General features: G+C 39.5%; 1 protein-coding gene across 2 annotated transcripts in view; it reads right to left on the bottom strand.

The window, feature by feature from the left end:
- nrp2a (neuropilin 2a) overlaps positions 1-15,973 on the bottom strand; it is a 122,882-nt gene that overhangs the window by 45,777 nt on the left and 61,132 nt on the right. For both annotated transcript variants that reach the window (XM_060898497.1, XM_060898498.1), the window contains exons 8-10: positions 9,659-9,803; positions 5,463-5,812; positions 4,745-4,889 (exon numbers count right to left, since the gene is read on the bottom strand). In XM_060898497.1, coding sequence (XP_060754480.1) covers positions 4,745-4,889; positions 5,463-5,812; positions 9,659-9,803 — 640 coding nt within the window. The remainder of the gene's footprint in view (positions 1-4,744; positions 4,890-5,462; positions 5,813-9,658; positions 9,804-15,973) is intronic.

Here is a 15,973-nt window from a genome sequence, read left to right as displayed (position 1 = left end):
GTCCGTCCATTTGTCCATCCCGTGAAGGGTACTCACCTTCTGAAATCAACTCCTCTCACAATTTTTGGAGGAATTTCACGAAACTTGACAGGACTCTTTGTTATATGTCAGTAATACGCATATTGTACTTTCATTCAATTGAGTCACATTTTACCAGAGTTATGGCCGAGTTGCCAGAGGGGGATATTGTGCTCTCAGAGCACTCTTGTTATTCTGTTCAATCATTTGCTACTTTTAAGCGTGAAAAAAGCACAAGGGATTCTGCAGAATTCTTGATTCTGATTCGTCAGTGTGCAACATTATTGGGTCATTCCATGTCAACTCAACCAGAGCCTCCCACCTCAAATTTTTGATTTTGCTTAAACTTTGCGCACTGCAAGTAGCATGCCTTGGTAGTACTAAGCCCAAGTATTTAAGCTTAATTATTGCTAACTGTTGAGATTCAGCCTTGTTTTTTTAAGTAGGGGTCATTTCCTTCTTGAATGCTTCAATTCTGGAGCAACTTTGTGCATCTAGAAAAAGTACTTGCAGAAGTGTTAGGTCTTATTACATGGATTTTATTATCAGAAAAGTTGGTCCTCTCCTGATTTTAACCATCATTGTCTACATATTTTGTCCAGTTTAGTCCTCAGGTGGTATAGAAAAAGCAAAAATCACCTAAATGAAAATTCGCTAGTGTATTTTTACGATTTTGATTTCTTCATTACTCTTAGCTTAGTGATGATAGAGACCTAAAATTTTAAATGTACACTGTTAGTAAACGTCTTAAGCATATTAAACAAGCTCGAGGCCCCAGTGGCTATATTCACTGACTTATTGACCCCTGAAGTTGGACCCAGAATGAAAAGTGCTATTTTTGTCATAATTGGATACATACTTTTCTCAAAAGGGACATGTTATAGCAATTTCAGTTTTTTTGTGCTTGAAAATAAGTGCCTTGGTAATAATATGTGAAAAAATGGAAGATGTAATACTCTCCCTTTTGAAGTTACAACAAGACAATTGGACCCGGGGTCTGACATTAACCAACTGTTAGAAATCCTCTGAAAAAGGGAACACTATTGTTTTATTTAACACAAAAATGTTTATTAACTGACAGTTTAGCCATACTTCAAGTCAGACACATCTAGCTATCAAAGATAAATTCAGTACAAGCCAGATCATTGATCAACATGTATTAATTATCACAGCAAAATATAATTTCCAAATGACTCTAGGTAATGTTCAAAACAAGTCACATTGAATAACGCAATGCAAGAGTTGATAAAATGTTTTATGGTCTAATTTTTTCTACACAAATGATATATTCTGTGAGCAAAAATTAAGAATTTAGAATGTTAATTATTAGCTCAGAAGTTGTAAATTATTTATAAAAAATGGCCAAGACGCTAATGTAAAGCATAAAGCCACCATTTACTCGACCTTGATATGACCTTTCAAGGTCATGCTAGGTCAAAGGTCATGACTGTGGCAAATGAAAGATCATACCGGTATCTGACTTCCTGTCTGTTGGTAATAGTAACTACATGCTTTATTTCAACCTAGAAGCCACTATAAAGACTTTATTGTTTGAAGATTTAAAACCCTCCTGTGACCTTGAAAATAAGGTCAAGGTCAAGTAGGTCATATGGGTCAAAAGGTCTTGTCAAAGTCTATTAAATCATATCACAAAGTAAATGCAACTTGAAAAGGCCACTGAAATACTGGCCCAAATCCTCCCCATTGGGAATACATGTAAATTGCCCCAAAAACATCAAACTTTGGCCTAGAAAGTCAGTAAAATAGGTCACAGTGACCTAGTTTTTGGTGAGCTAGGTTGTGGTCACCCAAGGTACTGTATATTCAGGCCATATATGAGCCTCCTAGCTCTTACGGTGTCAAAACGTGCCCTGCTAATGGATGGACGGACGGACAGACGGATGCCGGACTAAGCTATTTGAACAGCTTTGCTGCTCAAGTCAGCAAAGCTAAAAATAAATTACCACAAATTTAGATCCCAGATCATCATAATTAACAATTTATGCAAAGTTGGCTCAGAAGAGAAAATTAGCATTTTTTGTGCATAAATGATGCCAATATTTTTTCTAAGAAGGAAAGATATTACATTACCTAATTATTATATATTATTTGATATTATTCACCTACTTTAAATACAACCCCGATTCCAAAAAAGTTGGGACAAAGTACAAATTGTAAATAAAAATGGAATGCAATAATTTACAAATCTCAAAAACTGATATTATATTCACAATAGAACATAGACAACATATCAAATGTCGAAAGTGAGACATTTTGAAATTTCATGCCAAATATTGGCTCATTTGAAATTTCATGACAGCAACACATCTCAAAAAAGTTGGGACAGGGGCAATAAGAGGCTGGAAAAGTTAAAGGTACAAAAAAGGAACAGCTGGAGGACCAAATTGCAGCTCATTAGGTCAATTGGCAATAGGTCATTAACATGACTGGGTATAAAAAGAGCATCTTGGAGTGGCAGTGGCTCTCAGAAGTAAAGATGGGAAGAGGATCACCAATCCCCCTAATTCTGCGCCGACAAATAGTGGAGCAATATCAGAAAGGAGTTCGACAGTGTAAAATTGCAAAGAGTTTGAACATATCATCATTTACAGTGCATAATATCATCAAAAGATTCAGAGAATCTGGAAGAATCTCTGTGCGTAAGGGTCAAGGCCGGAAAACCATACTGGGTGCCCATGATCTTCGGGCCCTTAGACGGCACTGCATCACATACAGGCATGCTTCTGTATTGGAAATCACAAAATGGGCTCAGGAATATTTCCAGAGAACATTATCTGTGAACACAATTCACCGTGCCATCCGCCGTTGCCAGCTAAAACTCTATAGTTCAAAGAAGCAGCCGTATCTAAACATGATCCAGAAGCGCAGACGTCTTCTCTGGGCCAAGGCTCATTTAAAATGGACTGTGGCAAAGTGGAAAACTGTTCTGTGGTCAGACGAATCAAAATTTGAAGTTCTTTATGGAAATCAGGGACGCCGTGTCATTCGGACTAAAGAGGAGAAGGACGACCCGAGTTGTTATCAGCGCTCAGTTCAGAAGCCTGCATCTCTGATGGTATGGGGTTGCATTAGTGCGTGTGGCATGGGCAGCTTACACATCTGGAAAGACACCATCAATGCTGAAAGGTGTATCCAGGTTCTAGAGCAACATATGCTCCCATCCAGACGACGTCTCTTTCAGGGAAGACCTTGCATTTTCCAACATGACAATGCCAAACCACATACTGCATCAATTACAGCATCATGGCTGCGTAGAAGAAGGGTCCGGGTACTGAACTGGCCAGCCTGCAGTCCAGATCTTTCACCCATAGAAAACATTTGGCGCATCATAAAATGGAAGATACGACAAAAAAGACCTAAGACAGTTGAGCAACTAGAATCCTACATTAGACAAGAATGGGTTAACATTCCTATCCCTAAACTTGAGCAACTTGTCTCCTCAGTCCCCAGACGTTTACAGACTGTTGTAAAGAGAAAAGGGGATGTCTCACAGTGGTAAACATGGCCTTGTCCCAACTTTTTTGAGATGTGTTGTTGTCAGGAAATTTAAAATCACCTAATTTTTCTCTTAAAATGATACATTTTCTCAGTTTAAACATTTGATATGTCATCTATGTTCTATTCTGAATAAAATATGGAATTTTGAAACTTCCACATCATTGCATTCCGTTTTTATTTACAATTTGTACTTTGTCCCGACTTTTTTGGAATCGGGGTTGTATATAAAATACCAGCTATGTACTATGTGTCCCTCCCTGGATTTTGACCCCCTAAAATAAGGGATAATTTGGCATTTTCATTCTGGATCAAGTTTGCATGTTCCTTCCTTTAAGATATATAACATCTACAGCCATGCAAATACATGAAGGGCATAAGAAGTTGGTCCACAATAGTACGCTGTTAAAGATATGGACAATTGTGGTGTAGTTTTTTTCATAATAAGCACTCTAACTTACTAGAAAATGCAATCATGACTGGGTAAATTATTTTTTCTATTTTTAACATGCTGCCCTTCATACATACAGTATGTTCAAAGTTGATGATAATGATGCCCAAATCCTAAAATATACCTCCCAAACTTACAGTACAAGCAAAATAATAAAGATATGGCCATCATAAATGTCTTTTTTATAGCCTTAATTTTGCTCCAGATTATAGGCGAAAATTGTAATTTTGACCCCCCCTTATGCAAACTGGGCTGAAATAAGCTCATAGATCATCACAGAGACCTAATATTTGGGCTTTGGTCATCATATATGTGTATCTATCACTGGAAGGAAAATTATCAAAATAAAATATTTGAGGTGGGAAAACCTTTGAATTTTGGTTGATTTGACATGGAATGACCCTATTGTTTCCATAGTAACACCTCACAATGGAAACGTGTACAGCAGATGCTTTACAGAAACAGATTTAAAAGGTGCTGTTTAACAGTAAAAACAAACAAATGTGTGCAACAAATGTGATGATGCTAAAGTTTTGTGTTTATGTAATGTTTATGGACAGAGTCTCCAGTGTCAGCGATTTTGTTTTTCCATCATCAGAAATTCAAAATTTTGCGTCATTCTGTTTAAGACCGAGACGTAGTAAAGGAACGTTTTCTTTATAGCTACTATAACATAAGTAGGAACAGGAACTAACTTCCTCTATAACATTTAAATGTACTGTAGATCGTTGATTAGTTTCCCATCCAGCAGCGTCCTACCTGGAAGGCTGCATCCCAGAACCTCTATCCTCATCCCGATGCCACCAGGAGACCAGCGTTCAGGGTAAATCCTGACGAAGCGAGTCACGATCTCCTCGAACCGCCGCAGCTCTGGCATGTCAAAATGCACATTCCCTTCAAAAATCTAAACAATCAATAAATAAATTAAAATGAGCATCTGAGAAAAGGAAGACTGATACTTTGTTCAGGTAGTTTAGGTGAAAAATATTTTTATTTCTATTTTAATAATTATTTACAATTTTTAAATTAAATAAATAATTGTGTATGCCGTGCTTTTTTTTTGTATAGCTTTTTTTTGTTGCTAATTCTTAAGTGAATGTGAGAAAATGAAGAAAATTGTTTAAAAAAATCTCATCTACAACTTTGAATCTTTCTTTGAAACACATTTGTATTTATCCATATTAGAAAATTTTAATTTAAATTCCTGAGCACGCACACACACACACACACACACACACACACACACACCTGTTTCAAAATAATCAAAACATGAAACTTGTACAGAGTAGAAAGAAAATAATTAAAATAAATTAAGAGTAAGCCAAAGAATTCATCCATTTTGCCTGTAATTTTAAACCCTTATTTTAATTTACATTTAAAAATTTTTTTTTACAATTTTTCAAATATCTTAGTCCACAATCTAAATCTTTCCTTAGCAAGATTTAGCATTTGCTAAATGCTAACACGTGCAACCAACCTTAGGCATACTGGTCTTTTTGTCCATCACAAAGTTCCAGTCTTTTCCGTTCCCGCTGTGGGCCAGGCGGTACTTCCGTACGAAGGCGCGGTTTTCCGAGCTCGTTCCTCCATCTCCGCCTCTCGCTCCCTGAGTGATGAGACCGCTCACAGTCTTAGCTGTTCCCAAGTCCACTTGGAGCCACTCCTCTCCAGCCAGTGGCTGTGCCGGGGCAGGGAACCAGCCGGACCTGCTGGCCACCAGGCGCGCCGTACTCGGGGCCCAGTTGAGATCCCGAAACGACGACGCTGAGATCTGCGAGTCAGGAAGCTGGCCAGAGAGCAGACCCTGGAGCTCGGAGCATGGAGCGTCTGGGAATAGTGGGATGGGAATGGGTGATGGGTGAAATGGAGGATAAGTTGTGGATGATAATTTATGGGAAAAAAAAAACTGTTTCCACACATAACCTTGACTTCTTTCCGTGTAACACTATGAATGCTTTGCTAAATGCTAACTACTTAGCAGCACATAGTAAGTACACCCAGCTGCGTCATGGAGAACGAGCTGGGGCATGTGTAGCCCCGTCCTAGGATTATGATGAGGGATAGGGTTGTGTATCTACGGATGTAACCACGCCCCATGGGTTAGGGATCAGGGTGGGGCTACATGTGCCCTGCCTCATTCTTCAGGCTGCAGCCAGGACTTTCTCCCACACAGGGGTTAAGTAAAGGAAGTATTCAGAAAGATGCCATCATGTGGAAACAACGTTCGACTGGCTGCCCTGAATAAACGGAGCTCATGGAGGTTTTGCTCACTGTCTCAAACATGTCTGCTGTGCGAACCCTGCAAACAAACATGCTCCGTGACCAAGCCTGTGATTGGTCCGTTACAAAACGAGGTGCAAAGGTTTCATTAGTGTACCAAACTAGCCATCCTTGGCCCTGTGATTTATTTAACTTCATTACGATGTTTGAATCGGAATGAATTTTATTTGTTACTGTTGGCATGTGGAAATCACAATCACCCCAGCTCGGAGAACACAGAGCCAGCGCTCAATAAACAATTGTATAATTTTATAAATGAGTTTTAAATGTTTTGTGTGCCACAGTGACCGGTTCGTTTTCCTCCAAATCTCCAGAACAGTCTTGGTTTGTTTCCAAGTGAATTCTAGTGATTCAAGTGAACTCTCCTGAAAAAGCAATTTTGACTCTGAACTGACTCACTACAGGAAGTTAATTGATTCAGTGTGGAATTGTTGAGTTTCAGTCACGTGACTTTTTTTAGTGGTTTTACCGGAAGTGAAAGAGCTGGTGGTCTAAACGGCTGCCGTAGTGCAAACAATTAGCGATAATTTATCAGAGTATGCTCGTAATCTAGAAGCCACTCCTGGCTTTAGATATATTCAGAAGATCGCTATGTGTAATGGAATCGACCCCTACAGTCTGGCAAAAAAGGATTTGTCATACGATCTCGAAAACGACCCTTCAGTCGAGTTCCCCGACATCTCGAACTATCTGGTGTTGCAGACGTCCTTCTACACCGCAAAACAGATGAAAGCGTGGAAGAGTATGAAGGCTTACAATTTCTTTGTACATGGCTGGGTAAAGGACCTCCGTATCAGGTCGCTGCCGAATGAATCCTGTATTGTTTTTGCCCGTGTAAGTATGCTGTTTTTAAGCTTTTCGTTCGCGTCTTTACAATGAAGCGCTGCAAGTTGAAGTGTAAACAAACAACAGTTCACTTGATTCTCACATGTGTTGGCTCTTATCTCTCAGCTAAATCATTCACAAAGATCATCAGAAACCCCTTTAAAGACCTGGATCTTAGTTAAACAAGACGGAGAAGAAGTGATCACGGCGCATTGTAGCTGTATGGCTGGGGAAGAATTTTGTCATGACCTTCATGCATATCGACTTTGTGAGGAGTGAGGAATAAACAAAGAAACAGCTGGGGACTTTAGCGCTTCGTGACTAAAAAAAGTACCATAAAAATAATGACACATAGCAAGAAAAGTACTTGGAAAACACTGAGGACAGAGCTGAGAGGGAGATACAAACCTTCCACCAAGTGATCACTGCATGCTTCGACTCGGCTCCCTTCGATTTCAGTGAGAGGTTCAAAAGCCACCTTTCTCGACGTCTTTTTGTGAAATCCTGTGTTTATTCACCCTTTTTTATTAGGTCATGAGGAACGCTGAAGAAACTTTTATCAATTTCACGGTTTGATCAATTCAAACAACCTAAAACAACGCAAGCGTAAGGTATTTTTCATGTGAGCAATGTACCTTCTCTGTACAAACGCTTTGTCAACTGAGCTCTGGTAAACCACTATGGAATCAATTTTGTGCCAAAATGTTCATACAATACTTTTGAAATATCAAACAAAAACGACAAATCAAAATACAAAAAAAAAGTCAATTTTTTTAGACTGGCAAACAAATTATTCGTGTAATCGTGCAAAATCTCAGTCTATTACTCTTCAGAAACCTTTTATTTTTGTTCCGCGTCTTTCTCAGTTTTGTTTGACGTGATTTATTTTGGTTGCGATTCCAGCTTTCTCGTTTGCGCTCCCTGACTTTTTGCTCGCAGTTTTGGCACAAACTTCACGTGTGAGCGGGCTGTCCAGGAATGCATTCCCATTGGCTAACTTGTGTTTGACTGACAGCTACGCTCAGCGATTCCCCCGGAGGCTGTTGCGGCCATTTCCTACTCGGAGTCTGGCGGACTGTTTGACGAGTGACCGATCCATTGACGGTAAACAAGGATCGAGTGGACTTCAGTGGCGACTATGATATTGAATTAATTCAACAAAGTGTAAGTACGGGACAAATGTGTTGTGTGTGTTGCAGTAGTACACATTACGCAACGTTAGCAAGACAGCTGTTATATTGGGTAGTGGAGCTAAGTCTAACATTTGACTTGCCACGAAACACCTGCATAATGTGCACTACTGCAACACATACAGCACATATGTCCCGCACTTACACTTTGTTGAATTAATTCAATATCATAGTCGCCACTGAAGTCCACTCCATCCTTGTTTACCGTCAATGGATCGGTCACTCATCAAACAGTCCGCCAGAATCCGAGTAGGAAATGGCCGCAACAGCCTCCGGGGGAATCGCTGAGCGTAGCTGTCAGTCAAACACAAGTTAGCCAATGGGAATGCATTCCTGGACAGCCCACCCACACGTGAAGTTTGTGCCAAAACTGCAAGCAAAAAGTCAGGGAGCGCAAACGAGAAAGCTGGAATTGCAACCAAAATAAATTACGTCAAACAAAACTGAGAAAGACGCGGAACAAAAATAAAAGGTTTCTGAAAAGTAATAGACTGATATTTTGCACGATTACACGAATAATTTGTTTGCCAGTCTAAAAAAATTGACTTTTTTTTTTTGTATTTTGATTTGTCGTTTTTGTTTGATATTTCAAAAGTATTGTATGAACATTTTGGCACAAAATTGATTCCATAAACCACCAGCTAAAGTTCTGAATAACTAATGAAGCAGATGTGACGTCACATGAAACCCAGCAACTGCATCCAAGTAAATTGAAGTTAAGAGATTTGACTCTGAATCGACTCACTGAGTCAATTCAAAATCTAATAGCTTCCAGGTAAACTCTAGTGGAAAAGTGACATGAAATTGAATCAACTTATTGCAGGAAGGGAGTTGATTCAAAGTCAAATCACGAGAATTCAGTTGGAAGCAAAGCAAGATCACCTTGTTCAGACAAGCAGTGAATTCTAGTGAACTCATTTGTAAAAGCGATTTTGACTCTGAACTGGCTCACTGCAGGAAGTGAGTCGATTCAGTATGGAATCGCATCCAAGTAGACTGGAGTTAAAAAGAGGTTAAACTCTGAATCGACTCATTGCAGGAAGTGAACTTTATTGAAAAAGTGATTCGACTTTAAATCGACTCATTGCGTGATATTAGTCAGTTCAAATTCGAATCGCTTCCAAGTATACTCAAGTGAAAAATGAGTCAGAACTGAATCAATTTTTTGCAGGAGGTGAGTCAATTCAGAGTCAAATAGTTTTCCCATTAAAATTCACTTGGAAGGGGACCGAGACCACCTTGCTTGGATGCTCTCGGACAGAAACCTGCCTTCTGTTCAAACACCCGCAACACTGCATATGTGAAAGCGCTTTTAGGGTTTTAGAAATTCACAGATTTAGACTCGTGGTCAAATACATGAACACACACACATGCACACCTGTGATCTGGCAGCCATAGAGCTCAAAGCGCAAAGCGATTCCATTCTTCCAGGTCTGGGGTCTGATGCGGACGAAGCGGGCCAGGGTGGGCTGAGGAATGCGGTTCAGCACCACTTCCGTTGGGTCTGTGTTAGCATGGAATATCTGTAACGGACAAAAAAAAAAAGCTTTAGCTGAAAGTTACTCGTCCAATCAGCTCAATTTTACTAAATAAACTTGATATACTCAATGTCTTATCGTCTTCTTATTCATGAGGAATAAAAGCATTTATGGACACGTTATGCGGAAGCCATGGCCTAATGGTTAGAGAAGCAGCTTTGGGACTAGAAGGTTGCTGGTTTGAGTCCCTGGACCAGCAGGAATGGCTGAAGTGCCCTTGAGCAAGGCACTTAACCCCCAACTGCTCCTCAGGCTTCTCTGGGTATGTTGTACGTCACTCTGGATAAGAGCATCCGCTAAATGCCTGTAATGTAATATCCTGATGTAACATCCGGTCTGACTAGTCAGGTTCTGGAACATGATTTGGATGTTTCTGTATACTGTACCCCCTTCAGGGTTTTAATGGAAGATGACAGAAATCCAGCAAGGAATACAGCATTTACCACAACATAAATTTCACTTTATCTCTGTCATACTTTCACCATGAAAAATGATAAGCGCAAGATAAGACTGCAGAATAGGGGGAAGCGAAAACTGATGAGAGGAAAAGTCCCCATGAAGAAGTAAAACTCCAGGCTGTTTAATTGAACAGATAATAAATCTTAGTCTGAACTTTCCTGAATGAGGAAATGATGAAGGTTGAAGGGTCACATAATCCACATCTTTAATATAAACACGAAATAAATACGAACATTATTAACATGAAAGTGTGGAGTCATGAAATAAGGGTATATATATATATATGTTATTTACCAGCTGGGAGGTCCGTATCGTGAAATACCGTGACCAAGGTCTTGAAAGTACTGGCCAAGGTCAGTATTCAAGGCCGAGGTCACGGTATTTCACCATACAGACCGGCCTTAAGCTGGTAAATAATATATAAATTTTTTCTTTACCAAATCCTAACAGAAAACGAGAGCGCCCGAAAGGAAAAACCAAGCCGAGCTGCCATTTTGAATCCTCATTGACGGCTGTAATGCAAATGGCTTCCTCCTCGGTATACAAGTGCACTTCCATGGCAGGAAAAAAACCCTACATTTTGCTGCCTATGTAGTCCCCTATTTATACAAATAGGAATCATTCAGGATTCAGCCATGTTTTTACTCTGAGTTAGTAAGTTACAGGTTTTTAGCTTTCTCCTGAAATGTTTTCTTTTATTTCTTCTTCCTCAGGGGAGTAAAACTCGCTTTCGCTGTGAACACTGTCGTTATCGCTATCCATGCTGTAAAATTAATGCTATTCTCCTGAGAAATGCTGGCAAAAATTTGTAAGATTTTTGATAATCTTATAAATAAATCTTATAAAAAAGATAAATGTTGACAAAAAATGCTACTATGTTTGTTGTTGTTGTGAATGAGCGAGTCGCCAGAGGTCCGTAACCGGGGTCCGTACCATAGGATACGGACCCACTCACCAGCCAATCAGAGCACAGGATTTGGACTGTGAAAAAAATAAGTATTGTTATTATGCATAATAGTCAAAATAAAAGCAAACAAATTGAAAGCTGATCTGTAGAAGCATGTTTGACCTTGTGGGGACATTTAACTGGTCTCCACTTGAAGGGAAAAAAACAGACCAGAAAGGTTTAGGTGTTTAGATGTTTTGATTTAGTTGTAGCTTAGCATTAGTAAGAAAATAAATAAGTAAATAAAACACACCGTTATCTCACTGTTAGGGCTGATGGTTTGGGAAAATGCAAATGAAACACAGTCCAGTTTAAAGGTAGACTGCCTTCTGGATTTTTCAAGTTGAGGTCATAAAAAGAATTTTACCTGACACTGAATTATTTTTGTTCAGTGGACTGAAAGCTACTGAATTCGAATCACAGGCTTCCAATATTATTAGGTTTTTGGGTTTTTTAAAATAGAACAATTAATGAATTTAGGGCCATGTGGCCCTAAATTCTCTGCTATTTTTTCTTGCTTCACCATGACGCAATTCAAGATACTACGTCATGCATCACGTGGTGGGCTTTCCCTGTTCGCACACGGCATTGTGGGATACAAATCTGAAACAGGAGAGAAAAATGGAGGACGTGAGTGCGCGAATGAAACATGAAAGAGCGACTACAGTAACAGAAAGTGAGAAGACAAGACATTATTTTGTGAAGGAAAGGAAATGTGTGATCAGCTGTTCGTTTAGGCTGCTGGGCCATAGAAGGTTCACGCTGCACGCTGCATGCTGCACGCTGCACGCTACACGCGTGTAAAGAAAAGTGGACAAACGTAGCATGACTTGCTCTGGGCCATAGAACGGCGTTCACGTTGCACGCTGCACGCTGCACACTTCACGCGTGAAGCGTGAAATGAACATGCACACTTTTTTCTAGGCGTGAAGACGGAAATTCCAGTCAATGCATGCGGTCACCGCCGCGCCAGCCAATCAGAACGGGTCTAGGGAGATAACGCTATGCTTTCAGGGGAAAACTTCAGAAAAAATATAATTGAATGGTATAATTGAAAAATAGTTCTTCATCGGGATTGTCAAGCAGATTATAGAATGTTCGGTGAAATTCACCACGGGTTTCTCTCAGAAGGAAGTGTTCTCGGCTCCAAATTCTGTTCCTTTTTCTCTTCCTCTGTCTCAGTAAAAGCAGAATGAGGCAATCGTCGTCATCCGAAGAGTCCATATTGTTGGTTACTCGGTCAAAGTAGAACAGACGCAACACATGAACATCCAAGCATGAAGTTTAATGGCCCAGGGTCCGGTTCTTCACGTGAACGTGTAGCGTGCAGCGTGCAGCGTGAACCTTCTATGGCCCAGCAGCCTTAGCGACAGAATGATGTAACTGTCAGTGCACGGTCAACGTAAACCTGCGCATGTACACACAGACTTCCTCTGTCTGCTTGACTGCGTGAAGCGAGCGATTTCATGCACATTATTTGCTCAGGAATCCCCTCAAATTAAATAACTTCCCAGCCACAGAATGGCCTGATATTTTGTGAGATATTACAGAAATAAACATATATTACAGAAATAAACATATATCACAATGACCAAATGTCATACGGAACTAAATTTCACCAATTTTATGAAATCGAAAGGATGTCTAGCTTTAAGTCTAGAAGACTCTGATTACTAAAAGCTATTGTGCTCTCCTTTACTTCTCCTGAAGCACCCAGATTCCAGTAATACCGCTGTCATGGTCTTTGACCTGCACCAGTAGGCCTGATTGCTGCAGTCAAAGGTTAAATAGATGCATAAACAAGACTTGAAGTTTGGGAGTCAAATACAAGAAAGAGTTTTATATCAAAATGAGATGCATTTTGACAGTTTGAGCTCTTTACAACTACACAAATACAGTATATTAGTTAAAATACGTAGTATTATTAAAATATGCTCATGTCATCCATTATGTCTGTTTTAGTTCAAACAGTGTTGTAGTCAAGACCACCAAAACTGAGACCAAGTCAGGACCAAGACCAGAGTGTATCGAGACCAAGACTTTGAGGGGTTGAGATCAAATCAAGCCCAAGACCAAGGCAGAATGAGACTGAGTCAAGACCAGAACCAGACCAGTGTGTGTGAAGGTGATGGGGGAGGGGTGGAAACCGTTAACGGGAAGAAAAAATTCAAATTAGCAATGAGTCACGTTATTGGTCGTATTTGAAGCAGAAAATTTTACATCCAATCACAGTAACGATGCTAACAAATAAATCAGACACTGCACAGGCAATTTAGTGAAATCCCCACAGTCGTGGTCTTGAAACAAAATCCTGAGTCCTCTAGGTTTGAGACAAGACCGAGTAAAAATGCGGTCAATTGCAAGACAAGACGGAGATCTTCAAAAAGTGGTCTTGAGACTGGTCTCGAATTCTCCAACACTAAGTTCAACCCTGTTACCTGAACATGTTCATCCCTATAAAATATTTGAATATTCTACACATTGCATCATCTGAAGTGAAAAGATCATGAGAAGAAGAAACGCCAGTTCTCTTTATTACCTCCGCCATCGAGGTTGCGTTTTCAGTGCGATTTCAGTCCGATTTCCATGAAACTTGGTGAAAGGGTGAAACATGTGCCAACCAACAACCCAGTTTCATTAATGTACCAAGATACAGCATTTGGCCTTGGTGGAGGTCTGTGATCTCCAAGTGCCAGGCTAGTTTTTATCTATTTTGTGATATTGATGAGCAAAAGTAGGACACTATTATACAAATGGTAAACTGAAAGAAGTAAATTATTAATGATGAAAAAGTCTAGCATGGATGTTAGTTAACCACATTCTGTATAATGGCTAATTCTGTATGAAAAAAAGCCAATCGTGTTAGCTATTTCAGAGTAACAAAGGAACAGTGTCAAATGGTGCGTTGTTAACCAAGTTGGTTTGATCCATTTTTTTTGAGTGGTTGAATGCATATTTTCTGAATTTTTTGTCTTTTTTATGCACTGCAACATAATTTATCACAATACCAATATTATTGTCATATCACCTGACCCTGGTCAGATGTTACAGAAGTGGACAAACAATATAAATTTCATTAGCAAGTCCACGAGACAAGTTAAAGATGTGCTAGCTATTGCGATTTTGATTCCTAGGCTTAAACGTGGTAGCTAGTATAATGTATGGCAAGCTAGTAAGGTACCGTAGGTAAGTGCATAAATACAGGCGAAGATTGGAATGTAATCATGTAGCTCATCATGTTTGCATCCTCGACAAAACTCAACGTCATTACTGCTTGGTAGCTACAAATAAAAACGAATAACCGGGACACGAAATCTGATTTACGAGCACCCAGCATCGTGCTTTGATTCCGTATGACTTCAAGACCCAGATGAAGCATGTTTACTGCACAGTGGGGGGGGGCATACATTCTAGAGCAGGGGTTTTCAAAGTGTGGGAGAGTCAGCCCCCCCTCAGAGAACAAATAAACAACAGCGCCCCCCCCCTCACAATTTTTGTTGTTGCTATACTTAATGTTCCATTCGTATTTTTAAAAAAATGGTTGTTGTACACATTTTTATTTTTTTCTTTTACACATTTTAAACATCTGTGCTTTTCTTTTTAAAACATCTTGTTTTACACATTTTAAACATCTCATAGCATCGTTAGCTAGCACCTCTTGGCAGACAACACACTGTGGCAGTGGAGCATCTTCAGATCCAGTCCATGAAAATCCAAACTTTAAATAATCGTGGTCATGCTTCCTTCTTTTTTCAGTCCCCCCAGGATTCCGCGGGCCTTTTTTGTGATTGTTGCGGGCTAAAATGTCTGATGTTGCGGGGTTTTCCAAAAAATTGCGATGAAAGTTGCGGTGTTTTTTAGGTTTTTGTTGCGATTACATTGCAGGAGGAAGTGAAAGTTGCGAGAAATTGTTGCGATTTTCTCTTTTTGTGATTAAAATTGAGTGATATGTTAAATATTAAGTTATTACTGAAAAACTATTGATTAAAAAAAACAAAGACACTGAGAAATGGTCCTATAAACAACTTTACCAATATAAAAGATTACCAGGACTACAAAAATGCAGAAAAATAGGCTTTACTTATCCAAATGCTCCTGTTGGTTCAAAAGTTAAAGTGCAGAGAACCTCACAGCACAACATGAAGTTACCTTAAAATATAATATAAATGCCTCAGCTTTCATGTAAGAAAAAAACTATTAATACTAGTACTGTGTGCAGGCAGTTTCTCCTGAAGACTAAATTAAACAATTAATATATATACTAATAAAATAAATGGCTCAGGCTTCATAGAAAAAAAAACAATTTGAACAGAATCTCACAGTATGATGCTGAAGCTGCCTAAACAATGGAAAATAAAATACCATTTTGGCAAAAATGTTGGCATCCATTAATTTCTTGTATTAAGTAAAAAATAATGTAAAGTGCACACAGTCCTTCACTGTAAACATAACACACTTTCAGTAACAGAATTTAAGCCTATATAAACACTGACTCGCACATCATGCAGTGTTGCCAGATACTGCTGACGTTTTCCAGTCCAAAATATGTTCAAAAACAGCCAAAATGCACTTAAAACCGCCCAATCTGGCAACACTGCGCACATGCTGCTTCTCTTGAACGTATACACAGAAGTAAGGCGGAAGGTAGTTTGTCGACGTCACCTCAAGACGACGCCAACGATTGGTCAAATTTGCGGGAAGGTTGCGGTGATTGGATATAATTGCAACACCGCCCTGAATTCGCGGGGAT

This window comes from Neoarius graeffei, chromosome 18, assembly GCF_027579695.1.
Source record: "Neoarius graeffei isolate fNeoGra1 chromosome 18, fNeoGra1.pri, whole genome shotgun sequence".
Classification (NCBI taxonomy): domain Eukaryota; kingdom Metazoa; phylum Chordata; class Actinopteri; order Siluriformes; family Ariidae; genus Neoarius; species Neoarius graeffei.
The sequence above is the reverse complement of the archived record's forward strand: the minus strand, read 5'-3'. Positions and strand labels throughout refer to the sequence as shown.